Source organism: Callithrix jacchus, chromosome 10, assembly GCF_049354715.1.
Source record: "Callithrix jacchus isolate 240 chromosome 10, calJac240_pri, whole genome shotgun sequence".
Lineage (NCBI taxonomy): Eukaryota > Metazoa > Chordata > Mammalia > Primates > Cebidae > Callithrix > Callithrix jacchus.
The window spans coordinates 23,213,371-23,237,802 of NC_133511.1; the positions used below are offsets into that span (position 1 = coordinate 23,213,371).

The 24,432-nt window shown below is 51.0% G+C and overlaps 1 protein-coding gene across 34 annotated transcripts in view; it reads left to right on the top strand.

Moving 5' to 3' along the window:
- GRAMD1B (GRAM domain containing 1B) overlaps window positions 1-24,432 on the top strand; it is a 260,660-nt gene that overhangs the window by 220,125 nt on the left and 16,103 nt on the right. For 17 of the 34 annotated variants that reach the window (XM_078339731.1, XM_078339732.1, XM_078339730.1 and 14 more), the window contains 8 exons: window positions 1,844-1,867; window positions 4,761-4,781; window positions 14,904-14,988; window positions 15,562-15,665; window positions 16,446-16,541; window positions 18,193-18,273; window positions 21,453-21,568; window positions 23,316-23,472. In XM_078339731.1, coding sequence (XP_078195857.1) covers window positions 1,844-1,867; window positions 4,761-4,781; window positions 14,904-14,988; window positions 15,562-15,665; window positions 16,446-16,541; window positions 18,193-18,273; window positions 21,453-21,568; window positions 23,316-23,472 — 684 coding nt within the window. Of the gene's footprint in view, window positions 1-1,843; window positions 1,868-2,851; window positions 3,021-4,760; window positions 4,782-14,903; window positions 14,989-15,561; window positions 15,666-16,445; window positions 16,542-18,192; window positions 18,274-21,452; window positions 21,569-23,315; window positions 23,473-24,432 lie in introns of those variants that run through there. The other 17 variants (XM_078339735.1, XM_078339736.1, XM_078339726.1 and 14 more) reach the window with 2 other exon arrangements.

A 24,432-nucleotide genomic window follows, 5' to 3' on the forward strand; every position in this document is an offset into this window, starting at 1 on the left:
AGAGGGTGGGGTGCCATGCCTGGAGGTTGGCAAACATTAGCAGGACCTGGAGAGATGTGGCCAGTGCCAGAGTCTTTCCCAGGAGCCCAGGAATTCTGAGCCATAGGAAAACATGCAGCGAGTGGAGGGTGAGTGACAGGTGTTGGGGAACAGCAAGGCCCCTGGGGCAAGGGGGTGGGATGAAGCCTAAAGAAGGGGAAGCCATGATGACTTCATGGTAGTCCCAAGTCTCTCAGTGCTTTGGGGAGGAGGAGGGTGAATAGCTGTGCCCTTTTCTGAGGGAAGGAAAAGAGGCAACACAGCTAATCCTGTAACCTGTGACCTTCAGACTGAATACACATCTTGGCTCTGAGGATTTTAAATGGCTGTCGCTGGCTGTGGACAGGGGAGGAGGAACTCCTTCTGGAGTGAGGAAGGCAGCAGGAGGTCTCTGTGGGCTCTGGCTCGGCAGGTGCAGGCATGTCTGATATCTGGGGATGGGGTTTTGAAATGCCCTGTGGCAGACCCTCTTGAGCACCTTCCACCTCTAGCTTGGTTGATGTGGGTCTAGTGGGTGCTCGAGACTCAGCTGGTGAGAGGGAAGATATGGCCTGATATGGTCATCAGGTTCCCCGCTCCCTGTTCCTGCACACTTTTCCATAGATTATCTACCCCCAAGCCTGGCTCTTGAGCGGTTGGGGATGTTCTGTAAGCTCAAAGTCAAGATACATCATTTGAGTGGGGCAGCCAGGATGAGCGTCAGGTACCAGGTAGAATTTGGAATGGGATTTTGGAGAGGCTAAAGGAAGACATAATGAAGGGACTGAGCGCCAAGCAGGAATCAGGAGCTGATCTGGCCCTTTTCATGGGAACTGAGGACAGAGGTGCCGGGGTGAGTGCAGGTTTCCTTTCCTCTGGGAGATGGGGTGAAGGCCATGCCCATCCCTGGCAGACACATTCTGAGTTTTCTGACATTGGTTACCCACCTCCCACCTCATCCTCCCACTGATAATTGCCATCAGCACCTACCCCGACATCCTTTCAATGGCGTTAAAATAGGTCGGGCTTGTGCGAGGAGGGATGCTGTAGCATCCCAGGTGGAACTGGGAGCCGCCGTGTTGATCTGGGATGTGTGTGTGCAGGACACACAGACTTCAGAAGAGGAACACAAGAACCAGTAGAGGAAGTAGGTCCTTTGAAGGCCAGGGTCTGGAGCAGATGGTTCTGTGAAAAGAGGAGGGGACACGCCCCTCCCCAGTGGAACATCTTCCTGGGTTAATCACATGTATTCCCAGTAGTCGATTTCATGGCTATATTTGCTGATATTGTAGCTAGGCCACCTCACTCCCCGTCTCCTGGCCACCCCTCGAGGACACCATGCCTTATATTTTCCTGGCAAGCTGGCCAGTGCCTCTGCTTCTCCCTGGGGTCAGGTCCCATGCACGGGGTCTTTCTTCCCTTCTGTGGGGCCTCATTTCCTCATTTGCTACTCTGTAGGCGTGGTATCAGGTGATCACTAAGGCCGGACCCTCTGGATCCGTCAGTCACTGTGCTGCCCATGCCCACCCTCCTAGGTGCAGCCCTGCCCCAGCACTTCCCTCCCAATGAGTTTGTGCCGCCGCCCGGCTTCCGCTCTGTAGTGACAGCCTGTGGCCACCAGAGGGAGTGAGCGGCCGTTCTGCCGCTCTCCACCTGCCCTGAGGGCGCTGAGCAGCAGGTGCGGTAAAGCACACCTCCTCCTGCCCCACTGCACGCCTCCCTCCCGCGGTGCACGGCATCGCCGCCCTGGTGCCGTGGCACTCACCCTCCTTTCACTTCCGTACTTTTTTTTTTAAATCTAATTTTTTTGTGGTTTTCTTTTCAGTATGACAGACTTAACCTGATCAAAGTAAGAATTGCTTTTTATTTCTAACTCCTGCTAAATGTAGCACTCCCCTAGTCCTTACCCCCTCACCCCTACCTTCATCTTCCAGACTCCCCGGGCCTTTGCAGTGGGAGGTGTTTCTGGAAACCACCTGGGTCTGTTTCCAGGGGCCTTGCATTCCTTTAGGTGCTTGCTTTTCAGACCTTCTAGGAAAAGTGATGGAAATGAGTGTGTGCCCAACAGCTGTGTCTTTGTCCTTTTCTCCCTTCTTCCTCTTTGGCCAAATCCATTTATTTATACGCTGTCGGAGAAGTCTTCACCCCTGCTCCCTGGTTCTGTGCCTTCATTCCCTCTGGCCCTGTCCTCCAGGTAGTGGTGCTACAGAAGCTAAAGCCAGAGGATGAGGGACACCCCTCCTTACCCTCCGAGGCCCACAGCTCTTCTGACTTCCCTGGCCCTGTGAGTCTAGGTCCTCCCTGTCTGGTAGTGCCTTTAGGATTCATTTCCAGGAATGCAGATCCATGGTGATCGAATGTGCCTCCAACAGGCTGGGTAGAGTTCAGGGACCAGCTTGGGGGCTGCTTTAGACATGGCTAGAGGGCTGACCCATTGTTCCTGTGGCTCCTCCGTGGCAGCAGGTAAGAAACTGCCTGGGGATGGCTGTTCAGGGCAGAGCCTCAGCACAGTTCTGCTCTTTGGTATCTTTCACATTTCTTTTCAATTCTTTAATGCATTCTCTAATCCATGCTTTACAAAAGAGCAAACATTAGATACAAGGGCATCACAGAGCAGGTTAGAGACAGGACTGGCCTCCCTGCCTAAGACTGTGTGTGACCCTCACACATTGTTCCACACAGATTTGGAAGGCACAAGTGCCCACATGCCAGCCCATGCAAAGGGTCCATCTACTTCTGTCTACCTGGGGCAGGAGGGAGCCCTGTGCAGGAGGAGTCAGGCATCTGGGGTCCCCTCTTCAGCCCATGTTCTTGTTGCCTGCCTTCCTCCTAGGGTCTTACACGAAGGCCACGACACTGAGACGAGGAGCTGGGGACTTGGGAGATTGTTTCTCCCCTGCAACTCAGGGATCTCATGACCTGGGTTGCATTTGAGGAAGCACAAGGAGACCCAGTGGATTGGGGCCACTGGGGCCAGCAGCTCCCAGAGCGTACCTTCCCACTGCTGGGAGGTGTCTGCACAGCCTGCTGCCCTGCGGGCTCTGAGTCAGGGCTTCTGTGTTAGGACCCAGGAATTGAGCTTCAGACCCCAGATGCAGCCTGCTTGCCCCATCCACCCCCTCCAGAAGCGGGTAGCCTTGACTGTAATGCCTAGAGGTGAGTTTTCAGGTCTGGGATTCGTATATGGCCACACCTTACTCAGGAAAAAATTTTTAATATTTGGATTTGGGCCCTTTACCTGCTGAGACCTCTGAATTGGAGGAGGGGATGAGGCTGTGATGGGAGGGTGTAGCCTCCAGATGGACTGTGGTGACAGGCTTTGCTGGGAAATGACCATGGAGAGCATCTTGCAGAGGGGGACTGGGAGCCTTGGCTTCTGGTCACATCCTGGCCATGGAGGGCATGTGTGAGGGCGAAACCACTCAGAAGCAGCTCCACCCACGATAGGCCCCTCAGCCCTTCCAGCTCCTCTTCAGACTGGTTTCACTGGTGGGGGGGTGGTGAAGGTGGACCCTCTCTACAGAGTTCCAGTGGAATGGGAGAGATAGATCACATGGCCAGTGGTCATCACTGCGGGCACACATTCACCTTCCAGTACCTAGTCACTTCGTCCCCTCTAGACACAGCAGACATTTGAGGACCATGGCTACTCTCGTCTGCCCTTCTGGGTCGGGACGTTAACAGCAGATAGAGGGGATCCAGACCTCTGGATAGAGCCAAGGTATTGATCTGTGGGCAAAGTTTCCCCACCCAGTGATCCCTAAAACTGAAAATAATCTACGGTCCACCAAGAGATGGAGCTTAGGCATTTGTGTGTGTGTGCACGCAAGCGTGTGCATGTGTGCCTCTTTGTATATGTGTGTGTGGTGTGTATGTGTCCGTGTGTGTATTTGTGCATGTGTGTGGTGTGTGTGTGTGTGCACACAAGCTTGTCTATCTGCGTATTCATCTATCTTTCCAGGGGAAGTACATAAAGGACTGCTGGCCGTTGGGCTTGCAGACAGACAAGGCACAATCTTAGCTATCCCTCCTCTTCCCTGGAGACACATTCAGGTCTCCTTCCTCCTGGGTCTGGTAATGGAGAGCACCTACATTCTGGAGCTGGGGTGGGGTCTGTTTTGCTTGTACGGAATTATGGCACTGCTGGGCTGGAAAGGACCCTTAGAGATGATGTGCTTCAACCTCCCACCCATGCAGAACCCCCAAGCACTCCCCGAGCATTATGGTTTAGGTACAGCCCAATTTTGGCACAAGAGAGATTTACTCATTTGCCTGCTGAGATCAAAGTTGGAGGGAATTTTAGGTAGACCATTTTCTACCTCAAAAGTGCCTTTTACAAGGGGCTGTCTTAGAGCAGAAGGCTGGGTTGGCCGCCATCAGCATTTTGCTTCTGGTCAGGGCCCATTTGGGGACTGGGTCTCGAATGTTCATAGCGCGCCCCTCACCCCATCAGAACCTTGCCATGGGGCTCCGACTCCCTTCCGGTTGAGCTCTAGCTGGTGCTGCCGCTGCCTGCCACCCCGCCCTCAGTGGGCTTCCAGCATGGACTGCTCCCGGGCCTCCTTTCTGGAACTGCCTTGAGAAAGGAGGACCCCTCCTGAGCAACCACATGGGAAGCATTCAGCTGCATTTGGACCCCTCCTCCCTACCCACCCTCTGCTGTCTGTGTACCGTTCCCTCTGGCCCTTCCCACCATCTTTTCCCTGACTAATTCTACTTTTTCTTTCATTTTCTCCTTTTAGAAAAGCCAGAGTTGGTATAATGTAAGTATTCCTGTTTCTCTTCTTGTTGGGTACCTGAGAAGTGGGAGGGGAATGGAGGTTGGCGGGGGAGAGGTGTGGGGTGTGGGAGTGGAATGGAGGTTGGCGGGAGAGAGGTGTGGGGTGTGGGAGGGGAATGGAGGTTGGCGGGGGAGAGGTGTGGGGTGTGGGAGGGGAATGGAGGTTGGCGGGGGAGAGGTGTGGGGTGTGGGAGGGGAATGGAGGTTGGGGGGGAGAGGTGTGGGGTGTGGGAGGGGAATGGAGGTTGTGGGGAGAGGTGTGGGGTGTGGGAGGGGAATGGAGGTTGGCGGGGGAGAGGTGTGGGGTGTGGGAGGGGAATGGAGGTTGGCGGGGGAGAGGTGTGGGGTGTGGGAGGGGAATGGAGGTTGGCGGGGGAGAGGTGTGGGTTGTGGGAGGCTGATGGAGATTGGGGGTGAGAGGTATGGGGGAGGGGGGATGGAGTTTGGTGGGGAAGAGGTATGGGGTTTGGGAGTGGGATGGAGGTTGGGGGGAAGAGGTGTGGGGTACGATTGGGCTTCCTTGTGGGGGAAGCCCATAGGGCTTCTTAGCAGCCCCTCTGCTCCTAAGCCAGCTGCAGTGGTCATTTTCTGCAGCAGAACAGGGCAGACTTGGGGAGGGAGGGTTTCATTCAGGGGACCAAGGAGGCGTGGCCAGCCATATCCCCGACCTCACTGAGGTTCTTAGACAAGGGTCTATCAACTCTAAAGGAGGAGCCCAGTCAGGGAGGGAGTGGCCATTCCAAAGCCAGATGGAATTCTGGTGCTGGGGCAGCCTGGGGGTCTGAACTCAGTTTTCTTCCCTTAACTAAGACATTTTGGGGCAAATGCAGCCAGAAGACTTCCCCCATTGATAGAGGAGTCAACCCATGTGATGGGATTTGACCTCTGTCCCAAGGGCATTCAAAAGCATGCCCTTTCTACAAGACCTCCTGGCGCATGGGGCTGTGGCGAAGGTGTGGAGTTGGGCCACTGTCAGTCATCCTGGGGGCGCCTTGTGCAGCTGCTGCAAGCCTAGAAACTTGTGGGGTAAGCAGGCCTGGCAGAGGTCACAGCCTCTCAGTCACACAAACTGGGTGGTGGGATGTGAACGTTTTCCCCTGCAGAGCAGCTGTCTGAGGCTCTCAGACAGCTCCCGCTGTGTGTTCTGCCTTCTGGGACTTCACAGAGGAGGGGCTGACCTCAGATGGTCCTCTTTACCTCTCTGAACCTGCCCTCCTCACACCTAACTCTGCTGAATCCCAGGCAAGCCATCTTTGCCCCCTCCCTGGACGCACCAAGTTCTGCTCCCACAGGTGATGTGAGCATGGAACAGCTGTGGCTATGAAGGACAGAGTTGAGGAGGGCACTCTGGCCAGGGGACAGGCTGGAGGAGAGAAGTGTGGGTTTGATGTAGGGAGAGGGTTGCAGATCAGTTGTGTGGACTACATGTGTGTTTTCCTAAACTTGGCGCTGGGCGGTTCTTCAAAGTCAGGCACCTGCTCATGAGCCCTGCAGCTGCCAACCTCCTGCTGCCCAGTGGCCGTCCTGTCCTGGGTGCACTGCAACCAAGGCAGAATTTGATGGGCTGTACAGAGCTGTGGAGAGGAGTCACAGGCTGAGGTATCTTGAGGTGGGAGAGAAGCCAGACTCTGCTATCTCTGAGCCACCCCCTTATCCCTTAGGAGGTTTGTTGGCCTCTCAGAGTAGGGGAGGGGGATGAGTGCTGAGCTTCGTGGGAGTGGCCCGTAGCCCAGCTATCATGGGGACCCCAGCATCCTTCACTCAACTCTTCCTTGCGCCTTTTTTGAGCGGCATCACACAAATTCAGGCCCCCAAGGGGAACAGGCCCCACGTGGCTGCACCCTGTTAGACAGTTCGGACATCCTGGTTTGGACAGGCCAGCTCCCATCCTCCTTATTAATCTCCTTCCTCTTCTTATCTGTCATTTCTCTTTTTATTACTATTTAGCTCAGCCTTTGACTTCGTCTCAGTCTATGCTTCCTTGGATTCTTTTCAGCCCTTTGCTCTCTGACGCCACCCCTTTCCTTTCCTCTCCTTTTCTCTTCCACCATTTCCTTCTTTCTGATTTCCATTCTCCCAGCTAGGTTTCCCTCTGTCTGATTCTAACAGGCTTTACTTTCTCCTCCTCTTTCTGCCATCCTATCCCCTGATTCCTTCTCCCTTAGCCTCTTCCTGTAGCGATGGGCTAGAATGTAGATGCTGTCTCTTGGCTGGAGGATGGAGTGGGGCAGAAGTCAGGGGTTCGGATGACACGTATGAGAGTCAGCAGAGGAGCCGGGCATGACGGAGCTCTACTTTCTGATGGTTCCACCTGCATCAGGGACGTGCAGAAGTGGTTGGACCTCAGGGACTCTTTGCATTATCCTCCAGGGGATTCTCTTTTCCTGGCTTTGTCCTGCCTCTTCCTTTATTAATCCTCACTTGTCTCCTTTCAGCCTCTGCCCTCTCACCCCAAGTGAATTGCAGAAATATCCCTGACTCTCCACTTAGCTCAGATCATTCATTCTCAGAGGCCAAGGGCACAAGGGGCTCTTTGCTGAGGAGTGTGTGTGGCTGTCCTCTCCTGGATTCATGTTGTCCCCCTGGGGGTCCACCCTTGGGTGAAAGGGCACCCTGCTCCTTCAGAGTGCAGTGCTCATGTCCATGCTCTCTTGTGCAGATGCCTTCTCAGGAGCTGCAGCAGAACGAGCTCCTCTCCCCAGCACCCCTCCACAAATGTCATCCACACCTTTTCAGGAGGCCCTTGCCCTGCTCCTGCTGCTTTGACCTGGTTTTCTGTGTTTCCTTAGGGAGCTCTGTCTTCCTGCCTTGCCTCTGTGTTGCCCTGGGCTGGTTGGAATGTGCCCATCAGGCAGGATTCCTCTCCCCTTCTCAGCTTTGCTGACTGGCCCTCTATAACCTCTCTCTGGATCCTAGGATCAGTGCTCCAGCCGTTCTTATATCTGAGGCTCATTCATTACACTAGATGTCCTTCAGGTAGGTAAAGACATTATAGCACCCAGTCCTGGGGATGCTTGCTGGATCCTCTAGCTGGGGTCAGAGCAGTGAGAGCCAGTGCCCTGCAGAATCACTGATATTGGCAAGAGCATCTCAGGCCCTCTGGAACAGCCCAGGTCTGATAGGGAAGGAAGCCCAGCCACCACCCAGCCCATGCCCCAGCCTCCCGCTTCACCTCTGCCTCTCTGCTGCAGACAAAAGCATTTACTTTTACAAGGCTAGCCAGGGAGGAGCCATTGCCATGATGACAAACAGGCTTGGTCTAAACAGTGAGTCATGTGGAGGAAAGTGGTTGGACCCCAACGACACGGGGAGAGGCTGTGGCAGGAGAGTGTCAGGTCCAGAGTGGAGTTTGAAGGCTGTGTCATCTACAGGTGCCTTGACTCCTCCCAGGCCTGATTATATCTACTCCTCCTTACCCCCGAAGCCCTAGTTTGCCACCCCAGTTATATTCATCAGGGCCCTCAGATCAAGAGAGCAGCCCCAGTAGACATAAGATGAAGGGAAAAGCAGAAATAGGGTTTTGCCGTTAGCAGAGAGCCAAGGGCAGAGTTGAGGGGCAACCTGGCCAGGGTTGTTGGGGCAGGAGGGGTGAAATGTACTCCCCTTCAGCCCCCGATGGGGCACAAGGTCACAGGGGTTTCCTTCCTAGGCCTCCTGGCACATTCCTGCAAGCAGTCTTCTCCATGGCAGCCCAGGAAGGACCAATTCTGAGATGAGAGCACAGGAGCCCAGACCCTGGCAGCTGCCTGAGACTTAGCACCCTCCTTGCCTGAAGCACCTCCTGTTAGGGCTGCAACTTTGTGGAGGCGAGGGAAGGATAGTGCAAAGCCTGGGGAGTGGCTGGCATAGGTGTGAGAGCAAAAGAACAAAGGTTTGTAGGAATGGAATTCAGGGTGTCGGGGGGTGGTCAGTGGACAGAGTAGGAGACCTGCCTGGTACCTGGTGTTGCCACAGAACTGACGCTGCTCCTCTACTTCTGCCTGTCTTCCCTCTGTATTTGCTCCCAACTTGAAGGATCTTCCCGGCTCCCATCCTGAGTTTTTCAGATGAGCCCCCAACCCAGTCCCCCCACTTCTCTACCCTTCTGCATAGGCCCCATGCCTGCCTCAGTCCCTCTTTCCCTCCTTTGCTCAGTTACCTCCTGGTCTCCTGTCCCCTTGTCCCACATCTGGCTTCTGCCTATCCAGATTTGGCTGCAGGGTCAGAGTTTCCTGTGTAGATCCTGACTGGTTTCTTCCTGGGTAAGATCAATGGTCTGCCAAAATCTGTTTTCTCCTGGGCTCCTCCTCCCCCTCCTTCTCACCGTCCCTGGGAAATGGGTACCACTTGGTCCCAGCTCCTGGTGTTTGCTATAGAGTTAATGTTTAGCCCAGGGTCATTTCCCTCTCTGCTGGTTCTTGCCCTGCCCTACCCAGCCCCTACCACGGATGTGGGTGAGACAAAGGCGGCTGCGTATGAGACTCATCTCCCGGGGCGTTATCTCACAGGGCATATCCTATCTCTATGTCACCCTTTACAGCCCAGGCAGCCACTTTGCCTGTGGCAATACTCGGATGTTTTCGAGTAGTTACTGTAAGGGTCCAGAGCCTCTTGGAGCTGCCTACTTGCCTACATACTGGGGGCCGGTGTCACCCCGAGGGAGGCATTCTGGCCACCTTGGAAAATGGATTTGCTGCGTTCGCGTACCACACTGCCCAGGATTGGGCTGACACGCAGGGCAAAGAGAAGCTAGGGAGAGAGTTGGCAGTGACCAGGCCCTGACAAGCCGTACATACAGGATTAGGGATCTCTGTGTGTACGTGTAAGATGCAATGTAAACAGGCATCCTTTGAGAGGTAGATAAGGAATGCATTCACTTGGTAAATACTTTCTCAACACCTGATAACGTATCCCTTATCCAAAATATTTGGGACCAGACATGTTTCAGATTTCTGATTCTTTTGGATTTTGCAATGTTTGCATATATATATATATGAGATATCTTGGGACCCAAGTCTAAACACCGAATTTACTTCATTTATCAATTAGACATATAGCCTGAGGATACTTTTATATAATATTTTAAATAATTTTATGCACAAAGCAGAGTGCTGTGTTTTGACCGGGACGTGCTCCATGACCAGCCTGCCACGTGAGGTCAGGTGTGGAGTCTTCTGCTTGTGGCATCATGTTGGGGCTCAAAAGGTTTCACGTTTTTTGATTAGGGATGCTCAACCTGTATTTGAAACACATCACAGCAAGTACAGTAGAAGTTACGGGCCTGTTGGAGGCACATATCCTTCCTGGAGAAGGTGTCCTTCTGATAGAGTGAGACGTTCTACGCCGTGAATGGAGAGCCATGCCTGCGTCCTTGGGGTGTCCATGCAGAGAGGGTTGGAGGAGTTTGCTAGGCGACGGTTTGGGGGAGGAGTCAGACTCTTCTACTTTCTCCAACGCCGTTTACCCGGGAGAATCCATGTTCCTCTGAATTAGCATCTTTGGAATCTACTTTTTTAGAGTCTTTCTCTGTCGCTCAGGCTGGAGTGCAATGGTGCGATCTCAGCTCACTGCAACCTCCACCTCCTAGGTTCAAGGGATTCTTCTGCCTCAGCCTCCTGAGTAGCTGGGATTACAGACAACTGCTGCCATGTACGGCTAATTTTTTAAATACGTATTTGTAGTAGAGATGGGGTTTCACCATGTTGGCCAGGCTGGTTTCGCACTCCTAACCTAAAGTGATCCGTCTGCGTCGGCCTCCCAAAGTGCTGGGATTACAGGCAGGAGCCACCGCGCCTAGTGTGGAATCTTCATTTTGAAATGTGTTCACTGGGCCATTTTTATTAACTTACCAAGACTCCTAAGATGAAGGCACCATTCCTCATCCTGTGCAGGCCAAGACCCTCCTGGAAAGATGGCATAGATGGGGGAGGGTGAGGGAATGGCCCCATTTGTTTCAAGGGTCTGACTTGCCCTGGGAATCCACATCTTCCCAGCCCCACTGCTGTCTCATCCCTGTCCCTAGCTTCTTGGTCTGGAGACTTTCTTGCCCCATTGGCCTGACTTTCGTTTTCCTGGATTTTGCTGCCTTGGGAACCCAAATTTGTGCTTTTAGAATTGCTACTTTGCCCTTAAGATCTAACAATTTTGGGGGGGCTTGATTCCCCTCTTGCTAATGTTGAAGGTTGTACAAGGTCCATGGAAAGGAGGAAGGTGCCTCAGACAGACCCCAAAGTTGTTGATCTCAGCTTCTCTGCCAGCAGCATATCTGAAACTGGCTCAGCAAAATCCCTAGGCGGCTGCTGCTGCTATGGAGAAGCTGGTGGATGGATGGGTTGGTGAGGGGTGAGAGTGTCTCCAGGAAGTCCCTGGCTACTTAAGTCTCGAATTTCGGATTTCATCCTAACAGCAGGGCCTGGCACCTCCCTTCACCACCCCATGGCTCCCTGCGGAGCCCTGGCCAGCAACTTTCCATTGCAGGAAACATCTGCTGTGGAGGCCAGGCTCATCTGGGGGTTACTGGAGGACGTTGGCCAGGACCAGCACCCAGATCCTGTAACTTGAAGCATGTGTAGGGCCCTGCCCTGCCCGCCTACCCACCCTGCCTCTCTCCTTCCCTTCCCCTCTGCCACGGGTGACTTTAACAAAGAAGCCGTTTGCTGGTTAGGCGAGCAGAGCAGGGGCTGAGGAAAGGGGTGTGTGTAAGGGTGGGGTGAGAGCAGGCCCTGTTGCTGCAGCCAGTGGTGGCCGCTCTGCCTGGGTGAGGGCTGTGAGTCATAGCCCAGTGCCCGCCCAGGCTAGAGGTTGATTAAACGTGCCACTCTATGGGACAGATCAGGACTGGGGAGCTGGGCATTCGGTTCTTTTGCTGGAGTTTCAGACCAACTATGAGTCACTCTGCTGCATGAGTGACTGGCAGGGCTAGACCCTGGACCCGGCTGTGGACCATCCCTGTCCTGCCGAGTTTGCTTGTCCACCCAGGGACCTGCCTTCCAGAGTGCCAGCCAACCCTGGGAACCTGCTGTGCTGTCTGTATCCTCTGGACTCGTGGGGTGACTGTCTGCACTGACCAGGGGGAAGTGTGTGACCACACCCCCTCTGGGCTACTCTCAGCCTATGGACCAACCAAGAGGGACAAAGCAGAGCCTGCCATGGGAGACTGGCCAGCTAGCTTGTGCTGAGAACTGCATTGACCACTGCCTCTCACTTGTGAAGCTTCACGCCGGGAACGCAGCTCTAGGAGCAGAAAGGACACCTGTAAGGGTCGCACAAGCCCTCTGCCAAGAAACCAGAGGCCACCATCTGCAGTCAGGCCAGGCGAGACCAGTTGTCTTCATCATGTGGGGACAGTCAGGTGTCAGTGCTCAGGGAGCCAGGCGCCGTTGGGAGGGGCAGCCGTGTGGGGCAATGGAACCACTGACGGAGGAGCCAGAGTTCTGGAGCCGCCTGCTGGAGCAGCAGAGCCAGGCAGTGCAGTGGTACCTGCAGCAGCAGCTCCACCACACACTTGCTGCCACCAAACACTGTTGCTGGCACGGATCTGAGGAAATCCCAGCCGTGAGTGTGTGACCCAGTTTCTCTGAGTCTCTGTGGCAGTTCTGCACCCTCGTCATGCCAACTTGACTCTGCTACCCAAAGGCCCCAGATTTGACAATCTTAGAACCAAAATTATTTGACGATTTTAAATTGAAATAAGTGATCCAGGCCCCGCCTTTCGGGGTACAGGAGGAAGAGGGCTGGGGTCTCTGGCTTCGAGAGGCTGCATGGTGGCAGGGCCAGCATGCCCACCTAATGTGCTTGCCATCCACACAGCAGCCTCGTGGAATAGGAATGTGTTGGTAAGCCTGGATAAAGGAGTCTCCAGACTGGCCACCTTAGCAGGCCAGGGCTGGATTCACCCTCTCCTCTCCCTGTTGCTGCTACAGCTTTGTTTTAAGGAGAGGACCAGGCCCCTCGATTTGCCTGCAGGTTGGAGATTGTGGCTAAACGTCCTGTACCTCCGCCTCCGTGGATACCTGGGCTGGTCACTGGTTATGCAAGAAGCAAGCGGGAGAAGGCACTAGGACAGAAAATTAGAAATAGAAAGACTTGGGGCTTCAGGGGCTTGGAGGTCCGACGTCCAACTCCCTGAAGGCGGGTTTCACTTAAAGTGTGTTTGGGTCCTGGTCAGCTGCTCCTCCGGCTGACACTGGAACTTTGTAAATACAAAGAACCAGTAGAGGGCCTGGAAGGCTAGTGGGGGCCCCAAAGCAGATGAATCTCCCCAAGGGAGTGTGCTCTTCTGGGGAAGCCCTTCTGCTTCCTCTTGGCTGGAGGACCCTCCAGAGGCAGCACAGAGTAGGAGTTTGGACAGCACTGAGTCAGCCTGCCTCGCTCATATTCCACTCCCAAGTTGCTTAACTTCTCTGTTTCTCCATTTCCTCAAGTGCAAAATGGGATAATAAAAATAATCCGGGATCACATGAATGACACATGCACGTGGCTTATGGCTGTGCTTGGTACGTAGTAATAACTCATTCCACGTTAGCCGCAGAGCAGCTCTAAAGGGCAGTTAGGCATAATGAGGAGCCTCACTGGTGATTGGGTAGTCAAGCTGGGGTCTTCAGTGCGTGGGCTCTGTTCTAAGAGGCAAGGGGGACATCTAGATTATATATCTCAGTACCAGTTTGAAACTAATATATGGGTCAGGGGAATGTTGTTTTCTAAGGTTTTTTTTCGTTTTTTGTAGCCATAGGCTACATCCTAGGCTGAGGGTCGACAGTGCTGTTTCTGTGTAGGTAGTCAGGGCATTGCCAGGTGGAGTGCACGTGTCTCCCTGTGGCTGTGCATGACTTGTCCTGGGTTGTGTACTTGCTTTCATCTGTCATCTGCAGTGCGCCTCATCTATAGGCACATGTTTTCTTTTCAGTTTTTTGTTTTTTTTTTCCCACAGTAAGATTGTAAGCGCTTGGACCAGGTGCAGTGGCTCATGCCTGTAACTCAGCACTTTGGGAGGCCGAGGCAAGTGGATCACTTGATGTCAGGAGTTTGAGACTAGTTTGGTCAATATGGTGAAACCCCATCTATACTAAAAATACAAAAATTAGCCAGATGTGATGGCACATACCTGTAGTCCCAGCTACTCTGGAGGCTGAAGCAGAAGAATGGCTTGAACCCAGGAGGCAGAGGTTGTAGTGAGCCGAGATGGCTCCACTGCACTCCAGCCTGGGTGACAGAGCGAGACTCTATCTAAACAAACAAACAAACAAACAAGCAAAAAAGATTGTAAGCCCTCAAGGGGCAGGATTTCTGTGTATTCAGCTGGCTCATGGGATTTCCAAGGAGGATTTGCTAAGGCAGTTTCTGGGTATGAGCCTGCTCCGAGGCAGCCATGTATCTAGGTGAGAAGTGAGCACAGGACCAGGGATCATGAGATCTGACACTGACCAGCTGAAAACCTTGGGAAGGTGCTTCTCTCTGGCCTTGGTCTCTTCCTCAATGCTGTAAGGATTAGATGAGATAATGTAAAGATGGAGAGGGGAGTTGGATGTCTCTCATGTGCCAGTTGTGTTTTTTAATTCTCTACCTGTGTGCTTATTGTGGTACTGGTTTTATGTTTTGTGATTTTATTAGCACTATGTGTTATGATTTCTTAGAAAATCATGTCTTTCCCACACGGCCAAGTGCTTACTCTGTTAGTCATGACGACACTTTCTTCTGATGCTCTGGGCACCATCATGGGGGGCTGGGCAGCCTTCTTGGGTCCTTGCTTCACTGTCAAGGTGGTGCTGGCAGAAGGCAGAACGGCAGTAGCTGGCATGGTGGATCCCCGGAAGCCCCCTGGAGGTGTCCCTCCTTCCTTTCTCTTATTGGGATATAATGAGAGCCCCTTCTGGGTGTATCTGACATTTTCTAATTGGTGAACTCTGGCTGCAAAGTGTTTTTCAGCACCAGATTCTCCCCACTGTGTTTCTCCACACCGAGCCCCATTCCTTAGCCTGGCCTCCTAGGGTCTGTGGGAGAGCAGAGCCTCAACTTTGCTTTTTTTTTTTTAAACACACAAGCAAGTGCTCCTCCTTCTGCACCTTCCTTCCTCCCTAACCCCACAGAACCCAGGTGCATCCTGCTAACCTTGGCCATTGTCACGCAGGTGTTAAGCCCCACCTATAAGCAGAGAAATGAAGACTTCAGAAAGCTTTTTAAGCAGCTTCCAGACACGGAGCGCCTCATTGTTGGTGAGCTGGGTGACCTGGAGGGGACAGGGAGGAAGTCTGGGGAGCCCTCGGCGTAGCACTCAGGGTGCTTCTGTCTAGAGGCCACGAGCCAACCCAGTAAGCAAGGGAACAGGGAGAGAGGCTGTCCAGAGCCCTGGCTCCAGCTATCAGGGCTCAAGGCTGAGTACCAGGCTTGTGGCAGCCTTGAGAGCCCAACCTGGAGTGAGTCACTGGCACTTTTTTCTCCGCAGATGGCCCAGTGGCAGAAGGGGTTAGCATAGTTGTGGATGGGGGAGGGACGTTAGTTGAATTTGTTGGTCTTTTCCACCTCTAGCTTCCTTGGCCTACTTTGCCATCACATTTATTTATCTGCCTCTAGGCAGTTGCATGTTATTACGCCACCTTTATGCTCCTTATCATGAGATACCAGGGAGTTCCTTGGCTGCTAGTTCAAGTGTCTGGTGCCCTTTGTCTGCGATGGGTGACTGGGATCCCACAGTGCTGGTGGGAAGGATGACATGCCTACTCGACAGTGGTTTGCTGAAAATGCTTCTTGCCCCTGAGCTCCCTCCCCTATCTCCGCTCCTACCGCAGATTACTCATGTGCACTCCAAAGAGACATTCTCCTTCAGGGCCGACTCTACCTCTCTGAAAATTGGATCTGCTTCTACAGCAACATCTTCCGCTGGGAAACTCTGGTAAAGACCTGCGCATGCTCCCTTGGGCTGTCCCCTTGGCTACGGCTGAGCAAGCTGCCCTTGCTTTCTTCCTTTTGCTGACTTTATACTTTTCTCAAGCCTTTGCGTAGTTAACAAAAACATGCCTAAGTCTTTAAGGATACCCAGCTCTAAGTCCCAATAATGTCTCCTCTGCCATGTCTTCCCCTTCCTCCCTTTCCATTGGGTATAGAAGAGAGGACTGAGCATTTTTTTATGTCAAATGCAGGCACATATTTGGCATGAGTGACTGCAGGAGGAAGCATGGTAAAGTTAGGAAGGGCTTTGGCCTTGGGTCTCTGAAGAACCGGCTTGCACAGATTCTGGGTTCTGCGACTAATTAGCAGCGTGATTTTAGGCTAGTCCTTTCTTTTCCTCTGTTTCCTCATCCCATATACCAATGTAGAGAAAGATTAACTCGATGATTTTTATGGTCCCATCCTGCACCAGTATTCTGTGTTTCTGTATGTGGCAAATAATGGCAGGACCTCTGCACATTTAGCAGACTGTATAGAAATGAGAAAGCTCCTTGACCAAGAATCAAGATACTCATGGCTGTTGACAGGGCTCAGTCCCCGCTCTGCTGTGTGCCCTCTGTGAAATAAAGGGGTAAACCAGATGAACACCAATGTGGTATCTTCCAGGATTAGTAATATGTGATCTGATTGCCTCTGTCTACACTGGTGCCCCCGAACACCATTTACCTGACTTTGTAATGCCCCCTCTTGCTTGTAACCCATTTTCTGTCCTCTTGGATGTCAGCTGACAGTCCGTTTGAAAGACATCTGTTCCATGACTAAAGAAAAAACAGCTCGCCTCATTCCCAATGCCATCCAAGTTTGCACTGATTCAGAAAAGGTAAGTGGAGTCTAACTCTGGCCTTTCGAATTCTCCCTTACTCCCCTGTGCCTCACTCCCCGTACTCTTGTATTTTTGCCCTTTCGTGAATTACATGAATAAGGAGGCCAATAGGATTGGGATGAGAGGCACTGGGAGTGACGCAGTCTCCAGGAACCACCTCCTGGGTGGACAGGCCGGGGTAGGGCGAGCACGGGGAGGCTGGAGTGGCTGAACATTGGACTTGGAGCCAGGACACCTAAATTTGAGTCCCTCAACTATAAGTGTCTTGGGTAACATCCCTAAGCCTAAGTTTTTTCACCTGCAAAATGGAGCCAGCAATATTTAACACAGTCTTGAAATAACATCATGTATTTGAAAACACTAAATTGTAAAGCAGCATACAAATGTAAGCAGTTGTCATTATGTATCAGCATCGCTGATGACTATCTCTCCAGAGGATGGGGAGTCTGATAGAAAATGGATTGTTTTTATTAGTATGGGGAGAATATGTCAGATAAGGACAGAGCAAACAGTGACTTTTGACTTTTCACCAGAGCCTGAAGATTAAGAGGATCAAGGCTAGGGGTAGACTAGGTTTCTGCTGAAGACCAGGTTTACAGTTCCCTTGGACTCAAGCAGTTCAGTGGCAGGAACCAGGAGACTTTGGAGTCAGATAGTCTTTGGTTTGACCTATTTTGTTGTTGTTGTCTGAGACCGAGTCTTGCTCTGTAGCCCAGGCTGGTGTGCGGTAGTACTATCTCAGCGCATTGCAACCCCCACCTCCCAGGTTCAAGCGATTTTGTGCCTCAGCCTCCCAGGTAGCTGGGACTACAGGTGCCCGCCATCACATCCAGCTGATTTTTGTATTTTTATGATGTTGGCCAGGCTGCTCTTGATCTCCTGACCTCAGGTGATCCACCAGCCTCGGCCTCCCAAAGTGCTGGGATTATAGGCATGAGCCACTGCACCTGCCCTGGTTTGACCTATATTTTGGACGCTAACCAGCTTCGTGGTTATACATGTGCCTAACCTCATCAGCCTGTTACGCTTTGTTAGTTGTTAGCTTTGTTTATTGTCTAAGGCTTTTTGTGTGATTTAAATGAAATAGCATTTGTAGACCACCTTGTAGTTGGTCAGTAAAATCTTTACTGCTTTCTTTGTGTCTGTTTAATGGGTAGACTGCACAAGAGCAGGATCTCTTTCTGTGCTGTTTTTATCCCTTACACATGTAGATTGGTGCCTTACACATACTAATATTCAAATAGTTGAATGAATGAAATAGGTTGGCAGGTTTGTAGGTAGGTTGCAGGTTGGTCTTATCTTTCCATTTAGGCTAGTTCATAGCTCGCCCCTTACCCAGTTCCAGTAGGTAGGTGAGGGGCATTTTTTTAATCGAGATGAGAATTTCAAAACAAGGAGAAAAGCACTAAGGAAAGTGTGGGTAAGACTGGAAGGACTTCGTCACACTGGGAGCTTAACAGTACCAGGTACCCAGGCCTCTGGTGTACTGACCCCATCACTAAAGCAGAGGTGCGTGATCACGGGTAACTGAGTCATTAGTATTTGAGGATGAAGTCAGTATTTTTTCCTAAAGGAAGGAGGACTGTGTCCCTCTTAATTATATTGTAACTCAACAGACATTTATTGCCATTTTCTCATTTCTCCCTAGCACTTCTTCACATCGTTTGGGGCCCGGGATAGGACATATATGATGATGTTCCGGCTCTGGCAGAATGCCCTCCTTGAAAAGGTAAGTACTGCTGAGTTTGCTTTTACTGTGGGACTGGCTGTCTCCACAGAAGCCTGTTTCTCCTCAGGGTTTCGCCACTGATAGTATTCTCCCACTGACAGTATTGACCTGACTCCTGAAAGTAGCATATAAATTCTCTCACTAACGGCCTCAACACCTCCAGGAATGAGGCACTCATTATCTTCAGGCACTTCAGTTTCACTGCTTTGAAATGTCCTGGGATTTTTTTTCTAATCAGGTGCAGTAATGCATGCAGTCATAAAGAAAGAAGTTCTTAAATTCACAGACCCCAGAAATAGGGGGCACAGCAGGATGGGAGGGCCCAGGGAAGCACCAGGGTCAGTCAGGAGACAGAATGGGAAAGGGGAAGAATGGGCAGAGCCTTTATTGTAGCTTTTGCAGGAAGGAGTTGGGAAGGCAGTGCAAGCAGGCCAAGCAGGTCTGGGATTGGCTAGTTTAAATAATTTCAGCAGGTTGCAGGGTGTAGGGACTGTCTCAAGTTGCCTGATACCTCGGAAGCTATAATAGATAATGGGTTGGGTGTGAATATGAGCCTTGGATAGGCTGGCTGCATATGAAAGGCCCACTCCTGGATGAGTTATTTCCTCTCTCTAGGAATTAGCTAACCCTGCTGGGTCCCTTCCCAGTCAGCAAGGCACAGATACCACAACATAAAATACAATAAATGTAGTTAACACAGCCATCACAAATTGACTTCTTGAGTGTTTAGCTATGAAGAGACACTTCTTGATAAAGGCACCTATTCATGCAGTGAGCTGTGATTGTGTCACTGCATTCTAGCCTGGGTGACAGAGCAAGACCCTGTTTAAATAAAAAAAAAAGTTCCCACTCAGATGCAGTTGGATGGTAAGAAACTAGCTTTAAGTCAGAGAAAGAGATGTAAGAAAAAATACACACACACACACACACACACACACACACAAACACACATATAATGTTTCTTCCAGGATTAGTTAATTTTATATGTGTGTGTATTTTTTTTTTTTTTTTTTTTGAGATGGAGTCTTGCTCTGTTGCCCAGGCTGGAATGCAGTGGCACGATCTTGGCTCATTGCAACCTCCGCCTCCTGAGTTCAAGTGATTCTCCTGCCTCAGCCTCTCAAGTAGCTGGGATTACAGGTGCCTGCCACTGCACCCAGCTAGTTTTTGTATTTTTAGTAGAGATAGGGTTTCATCGTCTTGGCCTTGTGATCCACCCATCCAGCCTCCCAAAGAGCTGGGATTATAGACGTGAGCCACGGTGCCTGGCCATATATGTGTATTTATGTGTGTGTGTGTGTGTGTGTGTGTGTGTGTGTGTGTGAGAGAGAGAGAGAGAGAGAGAGAGAGAGAAAGAGATTGACATGTGTATTTAAATATATGCATATATTGGCCTTGACTGTAGCCCAAGCAAATGGCTGCATAAGAAACTGAGTCGATTTATTATTTAGAGTTTCTTCTGTTCTGAGAGTCTGTAGCCCTAGTATCAATCCTGATAACTTATCTGAGCTGTGGTCCTCTGCCTTCATTCATCATCAGTAATAGTAAAATGATCAAGTGTTTTAGTCTCCACTGGCAGGTTTGAATTTTCAATTCATAGCTGTTGTCACTTTTAAATAAGACATGGGGTCATTCGTATACTTCACAAATGCCCTAACAAATAATTGTAAGAATTGGGGCTGCTGAAGAGGGTCTGCTAACTGTGCTTGTCTGGACCATGGTTGGCCAAGCTGAGCCACGTGGTGTTGGTTGGGGAATGCTGCAGAGAGCAGGTGAAGGGTGGTGCAGGGCAGCATATAGTTTGGCAGAGAAGCAGATGTATCCCAGGCAGGATGAATGTCGTCCCAGGCAGGGTGAAGGTTGTCCGAGGCAGGGTGAAGGTTGTCTCAGGCAGGGTGAACGCTGTCCCAGGCAGGGTGAAGGTTGTCTCAGGCAGGGTGAACTCTGTCCCAGGCAGGGTGAACGCTGTCCCAGGCAGGGTGAACGTTGTCCCAGGCAGGGTGAATGTGGCACATAAAGGCCAGAGATAGTAGGTGGAGGTCCGAGAGAGAAGGAGGAGATACGTCCCTCGGGCACTATGAGGGCCAGCATAGAGATACTGCCCCCAATTCCGCTGGCCTAGAGGCAGGGTCCCAATTTTGCCATTCCAGCTACTTCTCCTTAGTCAGAAAGCTGGAATCGTAGCTCAATGTACTCTGCCAGCTGCCTGCTTCTTAAACCATACCTGAAACCATGGGCTTGGGAGCTCTCAAATTCTTTAGGAAGTCTATTGGTGCAAACATTTTTGAAATGGGATTATTTTTTAAGATAATGATTGCTTCTGTTTTTCTTCATGCCCTTGCCCTCTTTTCCACACCCTTATCCCTTCTTCCCTTCCTCCAAGTCTGAGACTCATTCCTGGTCTTCGCCTCTGATCTGAGTTATTTGACATTGCTTTGCCTCTCTCTGGAGACTCTGAATCCAGTGAGAACAAAGTTTTCTTAGAGCAGTGTTTTTTGGGAGGACACATAGGCACCCAGTGAAATAAGAAAACACTGGAACTAATGCATAGAACTGCAGGCAAACACTCCACCTCAGAACAGAGAAGGAAATATTCGGATCCTAAAACTGTGGGAACGTAAGACTCTCTACCCCTAGAAACTGTCCAGCTATGGAATGGGCCATCTTTGAGGTCAAACTTTATTCTTGGAAGTGATCCAGTAGGGTCTGTAAGGCCTCAGTTAATGCAGGAGATTTCTGTGCAGTGTGGTGGGGTACTGGGTCAGAGGACTCCTGGGCATTCATTCAGAGTACTAATCAGAAGCTCTGGGATCACCGTGGCTCCAGAGTTACATGGGTTTTTGCTACTCAGTGCTGGACCTTATCCATAAGAGCAAAAGATGAGACAGTTACCATCCTCTGGGGGCCAGTTGGTCACATTCTACAAACCTCTGTTGAGGGATCGGGCATGGAAAGGCCAGTTCCTGGCTTTGTTAAAGTCCACATTTTTAGGCAGAAGACTGGCATCCTGCCGAGAACCCCAAGGCAGATGGGGGGGCGGTGGTTGTGTGCCTCTGGTATCAGCTAAGGAGAGAGGAGTTTCTCGTCTTCTCCAGGGGAGCCAGACCGGCTCACTGCCTCTGTGCAGAGCGGGGGTACCTGAGGGAGGAAGGCTCAGTTGTTTCTTTTCTCCCCTGAAGCCTCTGTGTCCCAAGGAACTCTGGCACTTTGTTCACCAGTGCTATGGGAACGAGTTGGGCCTGACCAGTGATGATGAGGACTACGTGCCCCCTGATGATGACTTCAACACAATGGGGTGAGTGAGGCCCAGGGTGGCTGCCTGGAGGCAGTCAAGCACGTGCCTGCAGGAAGAACCTCCCAGGCAGAGGGAACAGCACGCATGCCTGTGCAGCTGTGGAATGAACTACGGAATGAATGAGGGAAAGTGGTCAGAGGTGAGGTCAGGGAGCCCAAGGGGGCATAGCTAAGGGCCTGGCCAACTTTATGGTTGGCTTTTACTGAGAGTGGAATGGGAAAGTTTTGCATGGATAATTGCTAAGGTCTGATTTAACACTTCAGTAGGATCACTCTGGCCCTTGCACTGAAAATACACTGAAAGGGGAACCAGGGCAGAGGCAGGGAGACCCGTTAAGAGGCTCCTGAGTAATTTAGGTAATTAGATGAGGGATGGTGGTGGTTTGAAGGAGAAACGGCAGTAAGTGTTTAGTTCCTGAACAGCTATTGAAGGACATGTTGATGGAACAGAAAGGAGCCAAAGGTGGCTTTCAGATATTTTTAGTTTTACTGTCTAGAAAGATGGCATTGTTCTAAACGGAGAGGGACAGTACTGTAGGCAGAGCAGGTTTCAGGGGGACATCAGGAGGGTGGTCTTAGGTAAGTTGAGATTGAGATGCCTGTTAACCAAATGGAGATGTCAAGTGGGCATTTGTGTGGAGTTTACAGGGAATCCCGGTCAGGGGCCAGAAATGCGGGAATTACTAGTGGATAGTTATGCGATTCACTGCAATTTCAAGTGACTGCGTGAACATAAAAAGAAGTTCAAGGACTGCTTGGGAGCACTCAGTGCGGGGAAGAAGGAGCTGAAGAGATCTTGAAAGCAAGTGCAGTGAGGTAGGAGGGCCCTAGGAAGGTTTCGTATCCTGGCAGCCAGGGGAAGGAAGTTAGGCAGAAGGGATTGTCACTGTGTCACATGCTGTTGATAGGTTAAGGAAGAATGGGAAGATGTCCCAGTTGACTGGCACAAAGCATGTGTGGAAGGGAAGCTGCAGGCTTGGTGGTGATGCAAGAGGCATACGGGGAAAAAAGGAAAGGAGCATGGAATGTGTATAGTGCTTAGGTCTGGGCTCAGTCCAAATAGTGTCACTTAACCTCTCTGAACACCTATTTGGTTATCTCTAAAATGCACATGATGATTTCCAGAGAGTTCTCAAGCATCTGGATTTGTTAAGTACAGGTCAGACGACGATGATGGCGATAGGGTGATGATTGCTCCCTTAGAGGAGACTAGAGTGGCATCCCTGAAGCATTCCTCGAAGGGCACCCACCTTCATCTCAAGGAATTTTTCTTTTTAGGTATATATAATACAGGGAAGTTTTCCAGTTATCATCCAGAATTTGGGCAGTGCCACTGAAGGAGCGCTTGTGTCCAGAGTCCTGTCTTAGTCACTGTTTGGGAAATGAAATGCATGCTCAGAACCCAGATGTTTGATTCAGAGGCTCCAAATGGGATGGGCACCCATGGAAAAAAATAGCTTAAGACAAATCATACTTCTATTTAGGTAGGGATATATCTAAGCAGGCTACCTAGAAAAGGTGTGTTTGCAGTTGGAAATTTTACATGGGAGGCAGGGAGGGGTGGGGCGGGATGTGAAGGAGAGAGTGATGGGGTAAGAGGGGGATTTTTGGTTAGAGGAAGATTATATACAAAGCAAAGAAACAGGAAATCCCATAGATTTGAATGGATAGAAAGGTCTGAGAGTCTTAAATAGTCTGCCATCTTGAACCACTGAGGTTAATGGGGACTCATTGGTGTCTCCTCTCAGATACTGTGAAGAGATCCCTGTGGAAGAGAATGAAGTGAATGACAGCTCATCCAAGAGCAGCATAGAGACCAAGCCAGATGCAAGTCCACAGCTGCCCAAGAAATCCATCACCAACAGCACACTGACATCCACAGGGAGCAGTGAGGCCCCTGTCTCGGTATGGGCAGTCAACCGTGGCTTCTACCCCCAGTCCTGTGGCCAGCCAGCGTTTCCTAGCTTAGTTCACTGGGAACCCCACCTGGAGAGCAGATAGAGAGGAGACTGGTTACGCTGTGGTCAGTTTCTTCAAGGAGGCATTCCGGAGCAGATGGGCCATCCATATTCTAGTGATGTAGCCCAGGTCCAGAGCTGGGGCTAGGTGCCTGGGGTACATGATTGGGTTTGACTTCTGAGCGGATGAAAACCATTTCAAGTCCACTGTGTGGGCTTTGCTTTTGCTGGGCTGCTGCTGATCAGCCTCTCTGGTAGAGAACAATTCCAGGTCCTTTTCCACTGCCTTACTCTGAAGTCAAAGTCATGCATGAATATAGAACTACGGAAAAATTAATTGTTTATCCACTCATTTGATTGATATTTACTGAATATACATGTTGTGTCTTATTTTTGCACTGTGGTATACTGAGTGGAAGCTGTAAAAATGTGTAAGAGAACCTCTGTCCTCTGGGACTCTGTTATAGAGGAGATAGAACCTTGATGAGAAAAGTGTGTCAGGGCGTGTGCTGGCAGACAGAAGAACAGGTGGGGTTCTTCGGGAAAGGACTCCCTCAAAAGGGAACGTTGCATTTCAGTGGCCTTTGGGTCAGACCTTACCTGTCCTTAGAATGAAAACATTATTCATTGGATGCCTGGCCTTTGCTTTCTTTCTCTGGGGTCATTTTTAAAATGTATAGAGTTGTATTGATTCCCTTCCAGGGCTAACAAAAGAATAAGTTTTAAAAAAATGCGTATGAAGCCTTTGGAGCTTCTTAGGATAAACAGGTATTACCTGGAGGCAGGCTTGATCTTGTGCAGGCAGGGTGGTTCAGGTGTGGCTCCAGGAAAGGACCTGGCCCTGTGGGGACCAGCCCCGTGCACTTCGGAAGCTTGTGCAGAAGTGCAGCAGTCCTTCTACTGTGTT